General features: G+C 38.8%; 2 protein-coding genes and 1 long non-coding RNA gene across 3 annotated transcripts; 2 read left to right on the forward strand and 1 right to left on the reverse strand.

Annotated features, from left to right (window-relative positions):
* Positions 1 to 2,214: 2,214 nt before the first annotated feature.
* LOC121754990 lies at positions 2,215 to 3,676 on the reverse strand. Its single transcript, XR_006040597.1, has 2 exons — positions 3,240 to 3,676; positions 2,215 to 3,166 (listed from the first exon to the last, which is right to left on the reverse strand). It is a non-coding gene; the product is annotated as an uncharacterized LOC121754990 (long non-coding RNA).
* Positions 3,677 to 4,569: 893 nt separating this feature from the next.
* On the forward strand, positions 4,570 to 6,930 carry LOC121753630 (elicitor-responsive protein 1-like). Its single transcript, XM_042148854.1, has 7 exons — positions 4,570 to 4,896; positions 4,997 to 5,101; positions 5,180 to 5,306; positions 5,380 to 5,451; positions 6,157 to 6,202; positions 6,305 to 6,563; positions 6,649 to 6,930. The coding sequence occupies exons 1-7, from the start codon at positions 4,800 to 4,802 to the stop codon at positions 6,684 to 6,686; spliced, it is 744 nt and encodes a 247-aa protein (XP_042004788.1). The 5' UTR covers positions 4,570 to 4,799; the 3' UTR covers positions 6,687 to 6,930.
* A 6,554-nt stretch (positions 6,931 to 13,484) lies between these two features.
* On the forward strand, positions 13,485 to 15,089 carry LOC121753629 (cyclin-D3-1-like). The gene is made up of 4 exons (XM_042148853.1): positions 13,485 to 14,052; positions 14,121 to 14,322; positions 14,402 to 14,532; positions 14,621 to 15,089. Exons 1-4 carry the CDS (start codon positions 13,615 to 13,617, stop codon positions 14,813 to 14,815), a joined length of 966 nt encoding a protein of 321 aa, XP_042004787.1. The 5' UTR covers positions 13,485 to 13,614; the 3' UTR covers positions 14,816 to 15,089.
* The last annotated feature ends 2,629 nt before the right edge of the window (positions 15,090 to 17,718 follow it).

A 17,718-nucleotide genomic window follows, 5' to 3' on the forward strand; every position in this document is an offset into this window, starting at 1 on the left:
TAGATTATTCATGTCATTGGAACGTAGAGAATGACATCTAACCTCTACCATCTTTCTAGAAGCATCATTTTGTTCTGTGTTGGATTGCTTTTCTTTCGTGACGAAGTTTCTTTCTTATCGCCTCCTTTCTTTTCGTCACTCGGGAAAGCGAGAAATGTACATACTGCACTTCTAAGTCCGAGTTCATATTGTGTTCTAGAAGGAACGCATAACTAAGTATTCTAAGTTCTTGAAAATTTTGATTTCCCCATTCTAGCAACATGATTCAATTACTACTCAAAAAGAGGTATCATTTCACAAACTCAAAAAGAGACATCATTTCAACAATTGGTACCAGACTCATATATTTTATACTTTCATATTTCAGTACCTTTTTCCATTCAGGAAAGTTACCTTTTTTTTTATTCATACATTCACAGTCTTTAGCCAAGAAAAGACATACTAACTCTTTCTTTAAGCACGCTACAAAATCAAGAAATATCAACTCTTTCTTTAAACTCAGTATTTTCATCTGTTCACCCAAATTAACTGCATGAGTTATTTCTCCATTTCAAACTTTTAAACATCTTGACTTTCTTTTGAAAAAGAACAAGTGTTACCTTTTTCCTCGTTGAGCGCGATGGGAGGGAGTGCTAAGAGTATTTTCATCGATTAGACAGTCTAGTGGAACAAGGCTAGACCAAAGATTTTCAAAGAAAACTCTCGGGTTCAGAGCGAGAAAGAATGCTCTGATACCACTCTGTCACGACCGCATTTTCTAAGGATAGAAAACACGGTTGATCGCGACTAGGGGAGGATTAAAGAAGCGGGGAAAGAAATAAGGGGAAAAATAAAATCAAGCATTGGTTGCGAGACATGATTAATTAAATGCTGATACATAGAAGAAAGATACTCGATCATGAAGACTCGAGTAATTGTTTGTAAAAATTTCAAAATATCAGAGTTTTGAACAAAATAGACTTGAGTCTTTTAAAATGCACAACGGAAGCAAATGAACGCGGTTCCATGTATGAAGACATGAACCTCCGAGAGTCAAAATCTGACTGAATTAAATGTCTTGTCTCAATAGCACTTCCTCCACCACTTCGCTGCTCAACCTGCACATTTAGAAATATATGCAGGGCTGAGTACAAAAAGTACTCAGTGAACACATTGCCGAAAATTACACATATACATTTGAAAATATTGTCAAGCCATCATCACAGTAACACTCGGGGTGTTGTTGAAAAGACCCGAGCTTACTAAAAATATCACATTGGACTGCAGTCCCTTTTTCCTGTACTTATCCATATCTGATCACATTGTGCCGTTGAGATGGTGTTCTCACACGGTCACCTTACATACATGTGCCGGGAAGGTGGCCACCTTCCTCGGTCACCTTCTCTGCCCAACATGTCAGAGGTATCCTTGTGCCGGGAAGGTGGCCACCTTCCACGGTCACCTGCTCTGCCCAACATGACAGAGGTAGCTTGTGTACACTAGTCCGAGCGGGGACACCACCCTCACTGGGACCCGAATTCGACTTATATCATCATTCATAATTCACTTGGCCGTAGCCAACAGATAGGCATCATACACAAAATATTTATGGCATGACAACATCACTTGAAACAGCAACGAACATAGGTTCGAGTTTTCATAACATATCACCTCAAAATAATTTGCATTTTTATCCACATTAGTATGTAGGATAGGAAAGTTCACCTTGATTGTCTAGTTCCCTTAACTTGAATTTTCCTGACTCCACCCTTAACTCACTGAGATAGCCTTTTGAAAACAAATAACGTACTAATAAGACTTGAGAAAAATTCACATACTTCTAGGAATGCATGCCCCTACTTTATTTCTTTTATCATTTGTTCACCGTTAGAAAATTTTAGAAACTTGTATATTAATTAAATTGGGAAATTTAATTAATAGCACTTCTTTATTAACTTAATTATTTTTGTGACTTAAGAACGTCGTCTCCCTCTTTCTTTCCATTTCCTTAGCGGCCGCCCGAGGCGTCGCGGGGCGATGCCGGTCGGCCGCTTACGCTCATAATTCCTCCGTTAGCTCCTCGTATTTTCCATCATAATATCGAACAAAAATCCCAAAATTTATTTAAGCGCATAATTGAATTATCGCAACTATTTCCCCTTTGCTAAGAAAAAAATTATATGTTTTCCGGGCTTGGGATAAATTATTCATACTTCAAAATTATTTCGAAAATAATTAAATAATTCTCAACAATTAAATTATCGGTCCAAGGATTAATAAATTTTACCCAAGACAATTGTTATCCTAGCCCACCTTATTTCTCCAATTAAAACTTGAGCCCAACACAAATAAAAGATTGAGCCCAAACAAAATAAAAAGGATGGCCCAAAGCAAAAGAGATTCCCTCTACTTCCTCCATCTCGGTCAACACATATCATTCATTCACCATTTCAATCTCTCTCTCATCACCCCAAATCCCGTCGCCTTCCGCCAACCTCACCACACCAGAGTCGTCGGCCGTCTCCCCTCCGACGCTCACTGTACTCCGGCGACGTAGGTGTCGTCCGATCCTTCAGTCGCACGCCGCTGAACCATCGGCGGTAGCGCCGATTCGCCCCTCCGTCGCCCGACGCCGCTGCTACCGTCGGGCTCCTCCGCTGCCGCCGCATCGCTCCAGATTCGCCGCCGTGGAGTCACCGAAGCCGAGCAGCAGCGCTGAGTCAGGCGCCTGCTGTCGCTGCTCCGTCGCCGCCGGGAGATGCTGCTGTCGCTGCCGGGAGACGCGATGCAGCTGCCGGGAGGCGCTGCTGTAGCCGCTGCTGTCCCAGCCTGCCGGTCAGCTTCCGATTGACTCCGAGTCCACCCCGAACCGACACCGCGCAGTTCCGAGCAACTCCGAACAGCCCCGAAACGTCCCGAAACTAACCCGAACAGCCCCGAAGATAAGTTCTTAATTTGATTTCATGAATTGAATTTCGATTATTTGATTTAGTTTGTCCGAATTATTGATTTGCTTCGGTTACTGATTTCATGAGATGCACAAGTATAGAATTGGATTTGGGTGGGGAAAGTGTATACCTTCAATTGGCAGATTTGTGAAAAAAGGAAGCAACTCGATGAATTTCTCGGCTTCTATTTCAATTGTCAGTTTCTCCTCACTTCTATTTCAATTGTCAGTTTCTCCTCACTGTGATTTCAAGAATTGATATCATGAAATTAAAATGTGGAGGTTCGTATTCATGGGATTGTGAAGAAATTACCTTGAATTGAAGTTGAGAAGAATAAGTCTTGTTTTCTTGATGCAGAGAACGGAATAGTAGAAAACTGACTGTGAAAGGAATATTATAGAGGGAATGTGATTTGGTTTAGATGTGGGAGAGATTTATGGAGTGAGGGGGAATGAACGGTTTTAACCGGGGTAGAGTGAAAAATGATTGTGTGATTGTGATGTGGGTGAGTTAAAGAAAATGAATTGAACCTATACATAATAGATGTCAAGTGGCGTATCCTTCAAATATTATGTCAAAGAAAGATGGCTTCTACTGCAATCTATTTATGCATCATTTAATGTTGTGTGGAAAAAAATTTGATTCTCTGTATCTGCCCTCTTTCTCTCTTTTTTATTTATTTAAATATATTTGTTTATTAACGTAATTATTTGATAATTGTTCACTTGTTCATTTAATTTGGTGTAGATATAATCGGTTCAAGTCCGTGGCTGCCCGCGCTGAAGTACCCAATTTGCTTAGAGTGCGATGTATTAAATTTTGTTGGATGTATCGGACATTAAAATTTTGATTATGGGTCTTGATTCTTTTATTATACATATATATTTTTTTTATATACTTGGTTGTCGTTAGAAACAACAACGACACTCTATCGTAAACAACCCTCTATCGTAATTCGAAATTAATTACGCAAAAAGTTACTTATATGTGTATAATTACGCCAACATTATTGTTTCTAATAATATCGTTTTAGCAGGTCGTTACACGGCACGAAATTAATGGGTTTGGGTCAGAGCTTATTGGATTCGTGTCCTTATCGGGTCGACCCGTTAAGGACACGAAAATTTTGTGTCGTGTTCGTGTCGGGTTCATGTTATCCGTTAAGAAATAATATTATAATATTATTAATTCTTATTATTTTCATTTTTATTGAATTTTGTTGGATTTTTGTTGGATTTTGTTACTAAGAAATTCTTGATGTTTTTATGTTTAGATCAGATTTTGTAATTAGCAATTGGATGTTTTTAATAGGTTTAACCGTTATCAGGTCGAGTCGTTATCGAGTTGTTATCGTGTCATCTCATGTACGTGTTGTTATCGTGTCGTGTTGACCCGAAGTGGTTCGTGTCCTTAATGGGTTCGTGTTCGTGTCTAAGGGTAGCGGGTCTTGTTCGTGTTCGTGTTTGGGGTTTTTTTAACTGGTCGTGTTCGTGTTTCTTGTTATCGAGTCGACACGATAACGACCTGACACGCACGCTTTGACACCCCTCTGGAGAAGTTACCAATTTCGCAATGTATATGCATGGCTGCGCCCAATAATGGAGACTTATATTTGGGAATATGTATTCAATTAGAAGCAAATTTACAACTCATTCATTCTACGCGCTTGCGCATTGATCTCGCATTCTGCTCATGATTTCTGGGAAATTGTTGAGCGTAACGCGGTCCCCAATTTCATATAAGTAGGAACCCTAATTACAAAATCCAAACTCTCAATTTCTCTATTTCAGTCGCTGTTAACGTTTTCGATTCTGAAATAAAATAATCATTTTTATTCGAGCTATAAAGTCAGCCGTTTTTTAATTAAAAAAAATGTTCAACAAAGTCAAGCCATCATCATCTTCGCACTACCCATCGTATTCTCCCATGTCCGCCTCCGCCATCCAAGGTCAACTTCTCGAGGTCACAGGTGAGGATTCCTTCTGCTTCGCAGCTTTCTCGATTTAATTCACCATTGTTGCTCGATTTTAATTTGAGTTTTGTGGTGGTTTGTTTTTGGAGGATTTCAGTTGTTGGCTGTAACAAATTGAAAGATACTGAATGGATTTCACGGCAAGATCCCTACGTTTTTCTCGAGTATGGAAGTACTAAATTTCGCACCCGAACTTGCACAGGTTGGCTAATTTCGGATATTCACATTTGAATTAGTTTGTGATGTTGAGGAATCTGACTTGATGCTCCAATTTGTGTAGATGGAGGGAAAAACCCTATTTTTCAGGAGAAATTTGTGTTTACTTTGATAGAAGGGATGCGGGAGTTGAGCGTTCTAGTCTGGAACAGCAATACTGTCACTTTCGATGATTTCATCGGCAGTGGAAAGTAATATACTGAATTTTATTTCCTATCCTTTCAAATGTATGTATATAATTGATCTTGAATTTGGATTGTTCAGGGTTCCGTTGCAGAAAGCTTTGTCCGAGGGCTATGACGATACCCCATGGCCTATTCAAGACAAAAGAGGGAGGTACGAAGTTTATGTAAATTGCATTTTGTGTTCTTGGCTTTTTGTGGTTGGTTTTTATATGACATACATAACCCAATTGTTCTGTTCTTCTCTGTATTTCAAATTTTAATTTGAGTATTCGTCTGTCAATTTGATATTAGATGGATTGTTGGTCGTAATAAAATCATTCTCAAACGAACCAAAGTTCTTTATCGTAGATCTCTTTGTTCAATGTTATACAGCCGCATGTGGAAGAAAATTAGATCCTAGACATCAACTAGTAATGATCTCATCTTGACCAGCAGTGTTAAAGTTAATAGTCCTATTTTTACCCAACTTTTCTTTGTCGTTCTGTTTTTTTGTTTCCTTTTCTCCATTGGTTGCATTCACGGCTGGTTGCTTTGTTGCTGTGTTGATATATAGATTGTATTGATCCTTTCAGTTGTCGAAATGTGGATTAGTCAACTCAACTAGCACCTCCATCTTTAGGAAGTTTGGTGAATCGATCTTGGTAGCTTACGAGCATTTAAGATAACGTGAAACTGCAATAGAGGGATGAGAATCCGAGTTTTATTCTATGTGGTCAATATTATCATACTTACTACTTAACAAATGGTGTATTTTTCATTTCAAGCCGTGATATAATGTTCTATGAAAAAAGTGATGATAGTTGCATCAATTTGCTTTTATCTAGATAGGCTTTTAATATGTCCATTTCATCTACAGGCATGCTGGAGAAGTTCGATTGATAATCCACTATGCTAATGCCAAAGTAAGCTCGGTTGTCCTTTTCTTTCTCATGCTTATTGATGAGTTCATTTTTTGTTTGAGACGATGAATCGTGTTATTTACTTCCAAATCTTTCATTTTTCAGAAGCCAGCTAAAGCACATGCTCCATCAGCTCCATCATATGCAAGTGTACCTCCGTATTTAGCACCTCCACCCGTAGCTTCTTATCCCTCGGCAAGCTATCCTCCAGCACCTCATTATCCTTCGTACCCTCCAAATTCTGCTGCGTATCCACCTACGCAACACCACCAACCAGCAGCTGCTGCTTATCCACCAACTTATCCGCCACAGTCGGTCTACCCCCCTCCCCCTACTCAGCAGGGCCCATATTACTACATGCCAGGTAGAGTTCTTGCGCCAAATTGTCTTGCTAGACAATTCTGCACCTGAAGATCGAAAACTAACATAAATCATTCATTTCCTAGCAGGTGCATATCCTCCAGCTCCGTATCCTCCACCGTATTGAGGTGTATTGCCTCGACAAAGGTAACGAAGAAAACCAATCAGCCAGTAGCCCTCTGGTGGTCTAACATCCGGATGTGTATATACTTGGTAGCTACAGGGTTATCCTGTCTTCGTCGTATATCCAAGCCTTTGTGTTTCTAAGATATTTTCCCATTGCCTTGTCGCCTACATATGTTATATGGCATCTACATCTTGTACATTATCCCCAAGTTTTTATTGGAAATTATGACTTGATATTTTGGTTACCGGTTTTTCAGTTCAATTTTTTGGGATTTCAATTTTGCTTAGTTTCAATTTTTAATAATATTTTTTTTATTATTTATCACTTTTGTAATTATGCATTAAAACTCATTTTATCACAAATGTCTCTATTTTTTTAAGAACGAAAGGAATATAGTTTTATTGAGGACAAAGTGAAAGAAATTAATAATGTAAAAAATGAATAAATGGTAGCCCAAATCAAAACAAAATACATAAAATATCTACACTCTTTATTTAGATGAATTGCTACATAACTTGTTAAGTACGGAGTAGTATATTATAATGTACATATACAAGCATAATAACACTAATCATTTTCGGATTCACAACGGGGTCAAAATGATTTGCCACTTTGTAAAAGGCAGTTGGCACCTTAATTGAGGTTTATTTATGAGACATAAAATATAGGCATCCTCCGGCCTTTCTCCCATATTATTCGCACTTTTCTACATCGTCTCGTCCTGAAGTACGCCCACTATTTTTTTTATTTTAAGTAAGAGTTAAGATATTCAATTGATATATTATAGTGTTTGTTTATTAAGTAATCTCTTACTATTAAACTTAAAATATTAATTTCATGATACTAAAAAATCAATCCAAATTTACGACTTCAAAATAAAAGAATGAGATAGGAATAAAAGAATGAGATGAGGGAGTATTTCTTTTGCAATCAAATTTACTAATAATCATTTTTATTGATAAATGATCAAAAATTTTAAAAATGTGATACACAAGATTCGAATGAAATTGACTTTAAACATTAATCATTCAACGCTAGACCAACACCCAAGATTAATTTTAATTTATTGTTTGTGTGCGTATTATATGAGTACTCGACAGGTAGACTTAAATTTTTGTACGTAGTTGACGATTTGTTACATGTGTTAAGCAATGGTGCGGATATCCCGACGGACTTCCCAAAAACACCTCATGCCACGTCATAAAGACTTCTCACTTCACTGCCACGTCATAAAGACATCCCACTGCACAATGAACGGCATCCCCAAGGACATCCTGGCGGACATCCACAATAATAAAAATTCACAAAATCACAAATATGCAATTTACGGAATTAAAATTTCGACACGAATACGGGGAAAATGCAATGATGATTTTTTATTATTATTTATTTAAATAGTAAAAAACATACAAAATTATTTTTTTAAAATATAATTATTGCATTTTAAATATATAATCAAACACGGCCCCCGTCTGACTCCTCGTCGTCCCCGTGGCCGGTCCCGGCGTCACTCCCGGGCAGGGGTGGCATCCCCAAATCGCGACGAATACTGTCGATGACATCCTTCAGCATCAACTTGTATAAGGGGTCAGTCGCTGCATGCCACTTGTCCATGGTGTCTAGCAGGCTCTGATGATGCTACATGCAGGCGAGTGTGGGGAGCTCGGGATCGAGCTGGGAAGGAGCTGCCGATTGGACCTCGTGGGACCCGCTGGCGCTTCCCCTAGCCATCCGCATCGCGGTCTTTTGCCCAACCGGGCGATGGCGGCGGGAAGACGATCAAGGGGTCGGGAACTCTGCCTCGGCATCGGGGAGGTCGTGGGAACCGGCACTGCTACTGTACTCGCCAAAGGCGGTGATCTTCGTCCGCTTCGGCCAGCCAGCTTCAGCACCTGCACAAAACTTGGAGGAATTCTGCACCACAAGATAGACCTCCCAATAATTGAAGACCCCGAACTTTTGCTCCTTGTCGGGGTACTGCTGCATGGACAAAGCCTTCACATCCTCCATGGACATGCCGCTGGTTGCCGTGCGGAGGTTGTTTTGGTAGATGTCGGCAAATCGGCTGAGCTGCCTCCTCAACCGCTCCCACTGTTTCCGGCATTGCTCTCCATCATGAGGCTTCCCACCTAGCGGTTTGAATTTGTAGCTTTGGCTAATGCGCCACCACATTCTGTCAATATGCTAGTTAGCCCCAATGTAGGGATCCTCGACTATACCGACCCAGGCCTTCGCCAGCGCGACGCACTCCTCCACGCTCCAGATGGTCCTCTTTCCCTCGCCGGCCTCCACCTCCCCCCCTCGGCCCCCGCCCCACCCTCGTCCCCTGCACGCGTGGACGAGGTAGTGCCCTTGCCCTTCCCTTTGAACTTCTTCTTCGACTTCCCTACCGCCGGTGGTATCTCAGTGGGAGACCCCCTAACCGGAGATATCCCCAACTCCTCAAAAGAGAAAGTCTCAATGCCGGCGAACTGTGTCTCCAGGGGGGTACTATGGGAATCTCTAGACAATAAATCCATGTATGGGCGATAGACATTGTCCCCAGGTGATTGGGGGAACCCCAGTTTGCTATCCCCCGCAGGAGCAGCGGCTGGCATGCCCTGCATCATACCGGGCATCATCATCCCGGGCGCCATCCCCGTCATCCCCGCACTCATGCCCTCCAATTGGGGCATCATCCCTCCCATACCTGCCCAGGGGTACGTATTGTAGTACCCGGACATCATCCCCGCCATTTGGGGTTGGGGCATCATCCTGCCATTTGGGGTTGGGGCATCATCGGCGCCATTCCGGGCATCATCCAGGACATCCCTGCAGTTCCGCCGGTATTTCCCCCATCTCCAACGGGAAACGTCTGCGTTTGTGACTCCCTCGTGGCGGGAGAATCACTGTTGTGCTCCATTTATCTTCAAAAGAAATGAAAGTAGAGAGAGAGAAACTCGTTAAAACAAGTGGTATGAATGAAATGAAGTTCAACGAGCCGTATATATAGAGTTTTTTTTATAAAAAAAAAGCAAAAATCGGGACGTCTGTCGTGGCACCGCAATGGCGGACGTCACGACAGATGTCGTCGGAAGGCCGCGGATACCTCACATCCGCGGCGGACGTCCCGCGCGGACATCCGGCACGCCGGTCCGACGTCCGGCGGAAGTCTGATGCTCTTAGTGAATAACTTAATAGTGCTGAATTTGTGGAGACAATACGTCACCATTAATGGCTTTTTCAAGCCAATAAGCAAGACACAATTAATTGCCATGAAACAAAACAGCTATTGTACCACAAAAAGTTCCTTCTCTTTTTACGGTCAAGTTTGCATTAGATATGCTTTTATTAATTACTAGAATAATTTCGGCCAGATTGCATTTACTAATTTCTTTAAATGACAAAACAATTGCATGTTTCTTTTGTTCTTTATCAAGTAGTAGTATATACTCCCTCCCTATTTTTCTTTCTACTACACTGAACAATTATATAGGTAATTCTCCCTCCGTTTTTAGGCAAGTGGATTAAGAATAGTGTGTTAAGTAAATGATGATAAAATAGGAAGATGGATAGAGAATAAAGTTAAAAAATTTAAGAAAAGAATAGAGAACAAAATAAGAGAAAGTTTTAATTTTTACTAAAAATAAAAATTACTTAATTATTTTGAAACTTCCAAAAATAGAAAATTTACTCAATTAAGGAATGGAGTATTATATATAAACTGACAGTATCTTGCACTCCCTATGTCCTATTACAAATGAAACGTTTTTCTTTTTGGGTTGTCCTATTAAAAATGAAACGGTTCCTAAAATAGAAATAATTCTCTCTCTACTTTTTCTTTTCTCCTACTTTACTCTCTCTTTATTAACTAATAATATAATACTACATAAAATTCCGTGCCAAAAAATAAATATTTCATATTTATTGGGACGAAGAGAGTATAATCTTGGTAGTATTATGTTTTTCATTTATAATATGCATAGGTATTGTCTCGAAAAATGAGAAGATAGAGGAGGTTTGCCTAGTAGTAGTAGTGAGTGGCCATTGCAAGCCTCTTTAGGCCCTAGTAGTAGTGGCGGGCTTGGACCGGCCATAGTGGGCTAATACTATGATGACCAATATATAGTATTTAAAAAAATCTCAAATCAGGACTAATATTTATCTCATAAACATGTCATACAGTGTCTCGTAAATTTATGATTTTTATTAGTAGTATGTTTTAAGAGGTATGCTTATAAAATCTAATAGTAGTACATAATTTTTGTGTTTATACAATATGTACCGAGCTCAATATAATTCTTATTTTAATAAAGACTGAAAATACCTTAAAAAGATGTACTGTAATATTATATGGCTTGTAAAGAAAATCATTAGTACAGAGTACTTAATTTCATATACTAGTATTTGCATTTTTCAAGTACAAAAAACATTGGCCTTGTACTTGATTTTACATAGTACTCCAGTGTATTTTGCATTTTCAAGATTCTTGAAAACCTTTTCTTAGATCATAAGTATGTTTATACCAATCATTATACTTAAAAAAGATGCATAATCCCCGAAATATGGAGTACTTTCTAAATACTATTGCTACTTGATTTACATAGAATCAATTTTACAGTTTTGATCTTGCACCTATTCTTAAAAGTAGTTTTCGTGGGGCCCTGCTTTATATACAACAATTCATTTCTCCCGGTCAATAACTTAAAAAAAACACTACACACATTCCCCTTCATTAATCCCAAATTGAAAAAAAGCGAACAAACAACACTATATTTATGATATTGTTTTAAACATAAAATCCAGTTCAATTAAGAGACAAAATAAAATAATCATTTCTACAAATTTTCTCAATTATATCTATAAAGTAAAATTAATTCTCCAAATTCGTGGATGATTTCTCTAATAATCCGAGTCCTTTTTGTATTTGTTTCTCAACATTATCATCTCCATCCGACAAACTTGTAAATGACCCATATTTTAATGTACAATTGATAAAATAAGAGAAATTTGTGAAAAAGTAAGAAAGAGAGGGGAAAGCAGTGGAAGAAGTGTTAGAGCATCCACAATAGCACGCACATCACAATAGCCTAGCACTACGACATCCCAAAAACACCTCCTGCCACGTACTAGGATCTCCCACTGCACTGCCACATCACTAGGACATCCCACTGCACAATAATAGCCTAGCACTAGGACTAGCCGACGCCCTAGCCAATAAAATAAATTGAAAAATACGATTAATTCATTTTAATTGTTGATGTTTATCAAATATACAAAAAATGAAGTGCAGTGAGTGGTAAATATTGAGTATAAATAAAAAAGTAAAAATAAAAAAATCGGGACGTCTGTGCTCTTGTCCGTCGCCTAATCACAATAGCGGACGAGCGCACAGACAAGGGGACGGACGATCGCCATATACGACGGACAACCTCTCGTCCGTCCCGGACGTCCGTCACCCGCTAGGCGGTTGAAATAGTGGACATCCGTGACGGACGAACCGCTAGGTGGTCGCTCGTCCGCTGGGACGTCCGCTATTGCGGATGCTCTTAGTGGATTGTGAGATCTACATTAAAACTGATGCGTAGACAATTATTTATTGAAAAATTTTCATATTTAGATTTTGTCTAATTTCAAGAGACGGTGCAAAATGGTTAAACTAGTCTATTTTTTTTAGGACGGAGTGAGCATTATATTAACGTATTGAATCCTAACTCGACCTCTTGTTTAGTTGATCTATTTTAGTTACTCGTTTATCCAACCGAACTCGGAACATGCCATTTTAAATGGATCTAGCAAATAAGAGCATCCACAGCGGAGAGCACACCGCTGTCCGCCGTTGCGCTCTTGCCGCTGGCACGATGCTGCTCTTAGCTAAGAGCATGTCCGTGCCAGCGAGCAGGGCGACGTGGCGTGTTTCTATTGACCGTTGACATTTTTTTTTCTTTTTTTTTTTTAAAAAAATCGAAATAATATCAAAAATTTTAAAAAAAATTGGATTCCCAAAAATATACAAATTTTATTACAATTTTTTGATTTTTTTTAAATTTTTTTAAAAAAAATTAATCCCAAAATTATCTATAAATACTCACATTTTTATGAATTTAATTATGTAATTTTTAATTTTTAGGATTTAAATTATGTAATTTTTAAGACTTTAATGAAGAAAATTTTAATTTTTAGGATTTTGATTATGTAATTTTTTATTTTTTTGTAATTTGTAATATTATTCCGGTTATTTTTAATGCATTTTATTATTATGGAAATGTTTTTATTTAAATTGAATAATAGAATGGTGGGACCCTTGAGCATGTCCTTGCGGAAGAGCACGGATGTGGGTGTTGTGCTCTTGCCTAAGAGCATAGAGTAAAAGTGAGTCCGAGTCCACATCCGTGCTCGTTGGCAAGAGCACGTTGATGCTCTAAACCTTAGTGAATTCATTTATGTTCATTTATTCAACTTAAACCTTCCTTGATGTATGGACTAATAGAGGAGTTTAGTTGTTAATTGAAGTAGTAGTAATTCACCTTAATCAAGGCCAAAAGAATAGTTGTAGTAACTTGACAAATATATTGAATAATCTGTTTATTTTTTAGAAAAACAAAATAAAGAACGGACAAGCGTGACACCCACTCTGATAAAATCTCTACCTTTATCTCTCTCTGTTTCTGAGAAGGAATTGGATCCCCTGCTGTGGCTCCAAGCACAGCAGGGGCTGCTGTTTCACACAGCAATTTTTTTAAAATAAAAAAAAATTAATATTTTATATATTATTTTAATATTATAATTTGTTATTAAAAAATGGGCTGTGTGTAACAGCAGCCCCTGCTGTGCTTAGAGCCACAGCAGGGGATCCAATTCCGAGAGAAAGCACCATAACTACAATGGCCTTTACTTTCCTTTTCTCTTCTTTTCTTGCACAATGAACACACCACCACTAACATAACCAATGGCGATTGAGGAGAAATCCCTGCTCGACGCCCTCTACTGCTCAGAGGAGAAATGGAACGACGTCGTCGAAGACATCAACGACGACGATGTTGAGATTGACACCCACACCAACACAAATATCTCTCCCTCCCTTTTCTGGGACGACGACGAGCTCCACTCCCTCTTCTCCAAAGAGACCCAAACCCACCCCAACCCCATCCACCCCTCCCTCTCCCTCCCCAGAAAGGAATCCGTCGCTTGGATCCTCAAAACCAACTCCCACTACTCCTTCTCCCCTCTCACCGCCATCCTCGCCCTCAATTTCCTCGACCGCTTCCTCTCCACCCTCCCCGCCAACGACAACCACCCATGGCTCATGCACCTCGCCGCCGTCACCTGCCTCTCCCTCGCCGCCAAAGTCGAAGAAACCCACGTCCCTCTTCTCCTTGACCTTCAAGTATGCTCTCAAATCAAACCCTTTCTCAATTTCGTCAATTCCGATGTTTATGTAATGAAATCTTGCAGGTTGAGGACACGAAATACGTCTTCGAATCCAAGACCATTCAGAGAATGGAGCTTCTGGTGCTCTCCTCTCTCCAATGGCGGATGAATCCAGTCACCCCAGTCTCATTTCTCGATCACATTATCAGAAGGCTGGGGTTAAAAAGCTACATTCACTGGGAATTTCTCAACACCTGCGAAACCCTCCTTCTCTCAGTCGCATCAGGTTCAAGATTCGATCTTTTTTCCTCTTTTTTTTTTCAAGTAAATGCAGAAAAGATTGAATCTTTGGCGTGTAATCGCAGATCCCAGATACACAATGTATCTCCCTTCTGTGTTGGCAACTGCAGCAATGCTCCACGTCATCCGCCGGCTCGAGCCGCGCCGAGCCGCCGAGTACGAGAGCCAGCTTCTCAGCGTGCTGACGAAAAACAAGGTTTGTTTAATTGCTGTTTTGAATTAGAAATCTTGAAAATGGAGATAAAGATTGAATTTTTATTTATGTTATTGTTATGTGATGACAGGGGGAAGTGGATGAGTGTTATGAGGTGATTAGAGAGTTGGATTCAATTTCAAACACTGGTTTGAGTTTCCATGGATTAAAGAGGAAAATGTGCCAAGGTCAAGATGGTGAAATTTTGAGTGATTCTTCATCCGTTTGCAAGAAAGCAAGAGTTGAGCAGCAACAGCAGACTCTCTCCCCTCTCTCTGCAAATTGAATTTTCTATTTTAAATTATTGTTTCTTGGATTGTGGGAGTAAAGGTTTAAATGGGGTTTCCACCAGCAAGTCTGTCAAATTGTGCACAAGGAGAAAAAATATATACAGGGAGTTGGTAGTGGCAGCTGGCAATTTGATGGTAGTGAAAAAAAAGACAAATGGCAATGAAGAATATCTGCCTTCTGTTTTATCTACTTATGTTGGCTGTCTCTCTCTGTGGATATATTTTCATGAATTGAGGCATATCTTAATCTTAAATAATCTTTCTTGTAAATAGATCTCTTTCCTGTTTTATCTGTTTGGAATTCTTTGCTATTACTATTAGTACTAGATGAATTAATAATGATTTAATTGATAAATAATGGAGTGGAAAATAGAAGATGGATTGTCGGTAAGTGTGGTTTGACCTCGATCGAGGAGCCATCTTTTTTTTTAATTTTCTTGACATATATGATCTGGTGCACATCTTCTCTTTCATGGGTGTCTTTTGATTTGTATTGATTTGGGAACGACGGTCTACAATTCTTTTCAAGGTAGTACAACAACCTAATTTCTTCCACTCTATTTTCTTGGGATATCCCTTCCTTCAAAAAATGTAAAGAATAGGACCGCTCCCATGATAAGAGTCACTTTATAATTGATACGCGTTTCAAAAAATGTAAAGAATAGGACCGAAAAAGTTAGCGGAATATGAGATGCATTTTTTTATATTGATTTAATAATAGATTGCGAGTGAAGTAATTAATGTAATGTGAGACTTAGAGCATCCACAACCGTGCTCTTGCCAGCGGCACGGTTGTGGGCCCGGACGGTACTATTCATGCCTGCTCTCTGGCAAGAGCACAACACCCACAACTGTGCTCTTCCGCAAGGACAAGCACAATTAATTTAAAATTCAATTAAACAATAACATTTCCATAATATTAAAATTCATTTAAAAACCACAATAAATATTACAAATGACAAATAAAATTAAACATTACATAATTAAAATCCTAAAAATGAAAAATTACATAATTAAAATCCTAAAAATTAAAAATTACATAATTAAAATCCTAAAAATTAAAAAAACCACTACTCGTTGAATGTGTTGATAGTTTGTATAAGAATTATGAATGAGAGATGAATTGATGTGATAAATGAGTGATGAATGTGTGTATTTATAGATGATTTTGGGAAAAAAATAAAAAAATAAAAAAATTCAGAAAAAACGGGAAAAAAACGGCCATATTTTTTGGATTTGGAATTTTTTAAAATATTTTTTAGCATTATTTATAATTAAATACCGATTTTTTTTTAAAAAAAAGTTTGAATGCCAATCCCGTGCCGCCACGTGTGCGTCCGCTGGCACGGACGTGCTCGATACATCGAGCAGCGCCGTGCCAGCAGCGCTAGCGCAGCGGCGGCGGATGGCGCCCGTGCCAGCGGCGCGGACGGCGGTGGCGACGGACGCCACCGCTGCGCATGCTCTTATTTACCATTAATGGTTGAAATGCAGTCTGACTCTTATTGTGAGACGGAATAAAATGACAAAGTACGACTCTTATTGTGAGATATAGAGAATATATTATAGATGAGTCTTTTTTCCATTAAGTTCGTTCATAGTTGATTCATTTTCCTATATGACAATAACTAACTCACTTTTTCTTTCTTATAGTAATAGTTTCTTTCTTATTTTATTATTTCTACTTTAATCACTTTTCTATTTTACCCTCTTTCCCTTTTCTTTCCACTTACTCTTTTCTTCCTCTATTTAACATAATAAACTTTTTTTTCTTAATCATTATGCCGAAAAAAATGCCTCAACTATGATGAGACGGAAGGAGTATGATCAATATAGAATGTTACAGTAAATAAAAATTAAAGCAAGATGTATAGTGCATTGAGACCATCCACTACGCGTCCCGCGCGCGGCTCGTGTTCCGTCCCGGAGGGACGGTTCCGCCGCGGGACGCGTTGCAGCGTTGCGCCCGTCCCGTAGCCCGTCGCTGCGGGACTCGAGACGCGACGTCCCGCCACGCGCCCGGGCAACGTGTCGAGCGCCCGACGCACGCGTGACGCCCACTCGCTGGCCCGCGAGTGGGCGTCGTCACTGATGATGCAATAATTATTTTATTTTTAAAAAAATTCAAATTAATTTTTTTTTCAAACGGTAATATTACCGTTTTGTTTTTTATTTTCAATTTTTTTATTTTTTATTTATTTACTCTATAAATAATCCTATTTCATACTCATTTCACGCACAAATACATATTTATTCCTCTCTATATCCACTCCAATTTCCATCTTAAATCAACTCAAACAAATGGATCCTTTTAGGATTTTAATTATGTCTTTTTTCTATTTTTTTGAATTTTAATGTTGTTTAAATTTTAATGAAGTTTGTTTTTTTAATTGAATTTAGAGCATCAAATTATACAAAGGTAAATTATGTCTTTTTTTATTTATTTTGGCACGAATTTAATCATGTATTTTTTTAGGATTTTAAGTTGTAATTTTATTTTATTTAATGAAGTTTGTTTTTTAATTGAATTTGTTGAATAAAAATAAAAAACTGAAATTGAATGAATAGTAATTTAAGGGACGGTTAAGGGACGGAGCGTTGCAGGTTCCGTCTCTTAATTAAGGGATGAAGGAATAAAGTACAGTGGAGCCTCAAATAGTAGTTTAAGGGACAGTAGAGGGACAGCGTAGTGAATGCCCTGATATGCATGCATAGATGAATATGAAAGGCAATCTTTGAGTGGGTGCCACCGTGTGCCATTTAGCGGATACTATATCAGCGACAGTGCTGCATGTAAAATTATTTTGAGGCCACACAATCACATTAGATTATTTTTATTGTATAATTTTTAATACACGTTAATTAAGATTGCTCTATAGATTTGGACTAAATATAGTAC

Source organism: Salvia splendens, chromosome 11, assembly GCF_004379255.2.
Source record: "Salvia splendens isolate huo1 chromosome 11, SspV2, whole genome shotgun sequence".
Classification (NCBI taxonomy): Eukaryota; Viridiplantae; Streptophyta; class Magnoliopsida; order Lamiales; family Lamiaceae; genus Salvia; species Salvia splendens.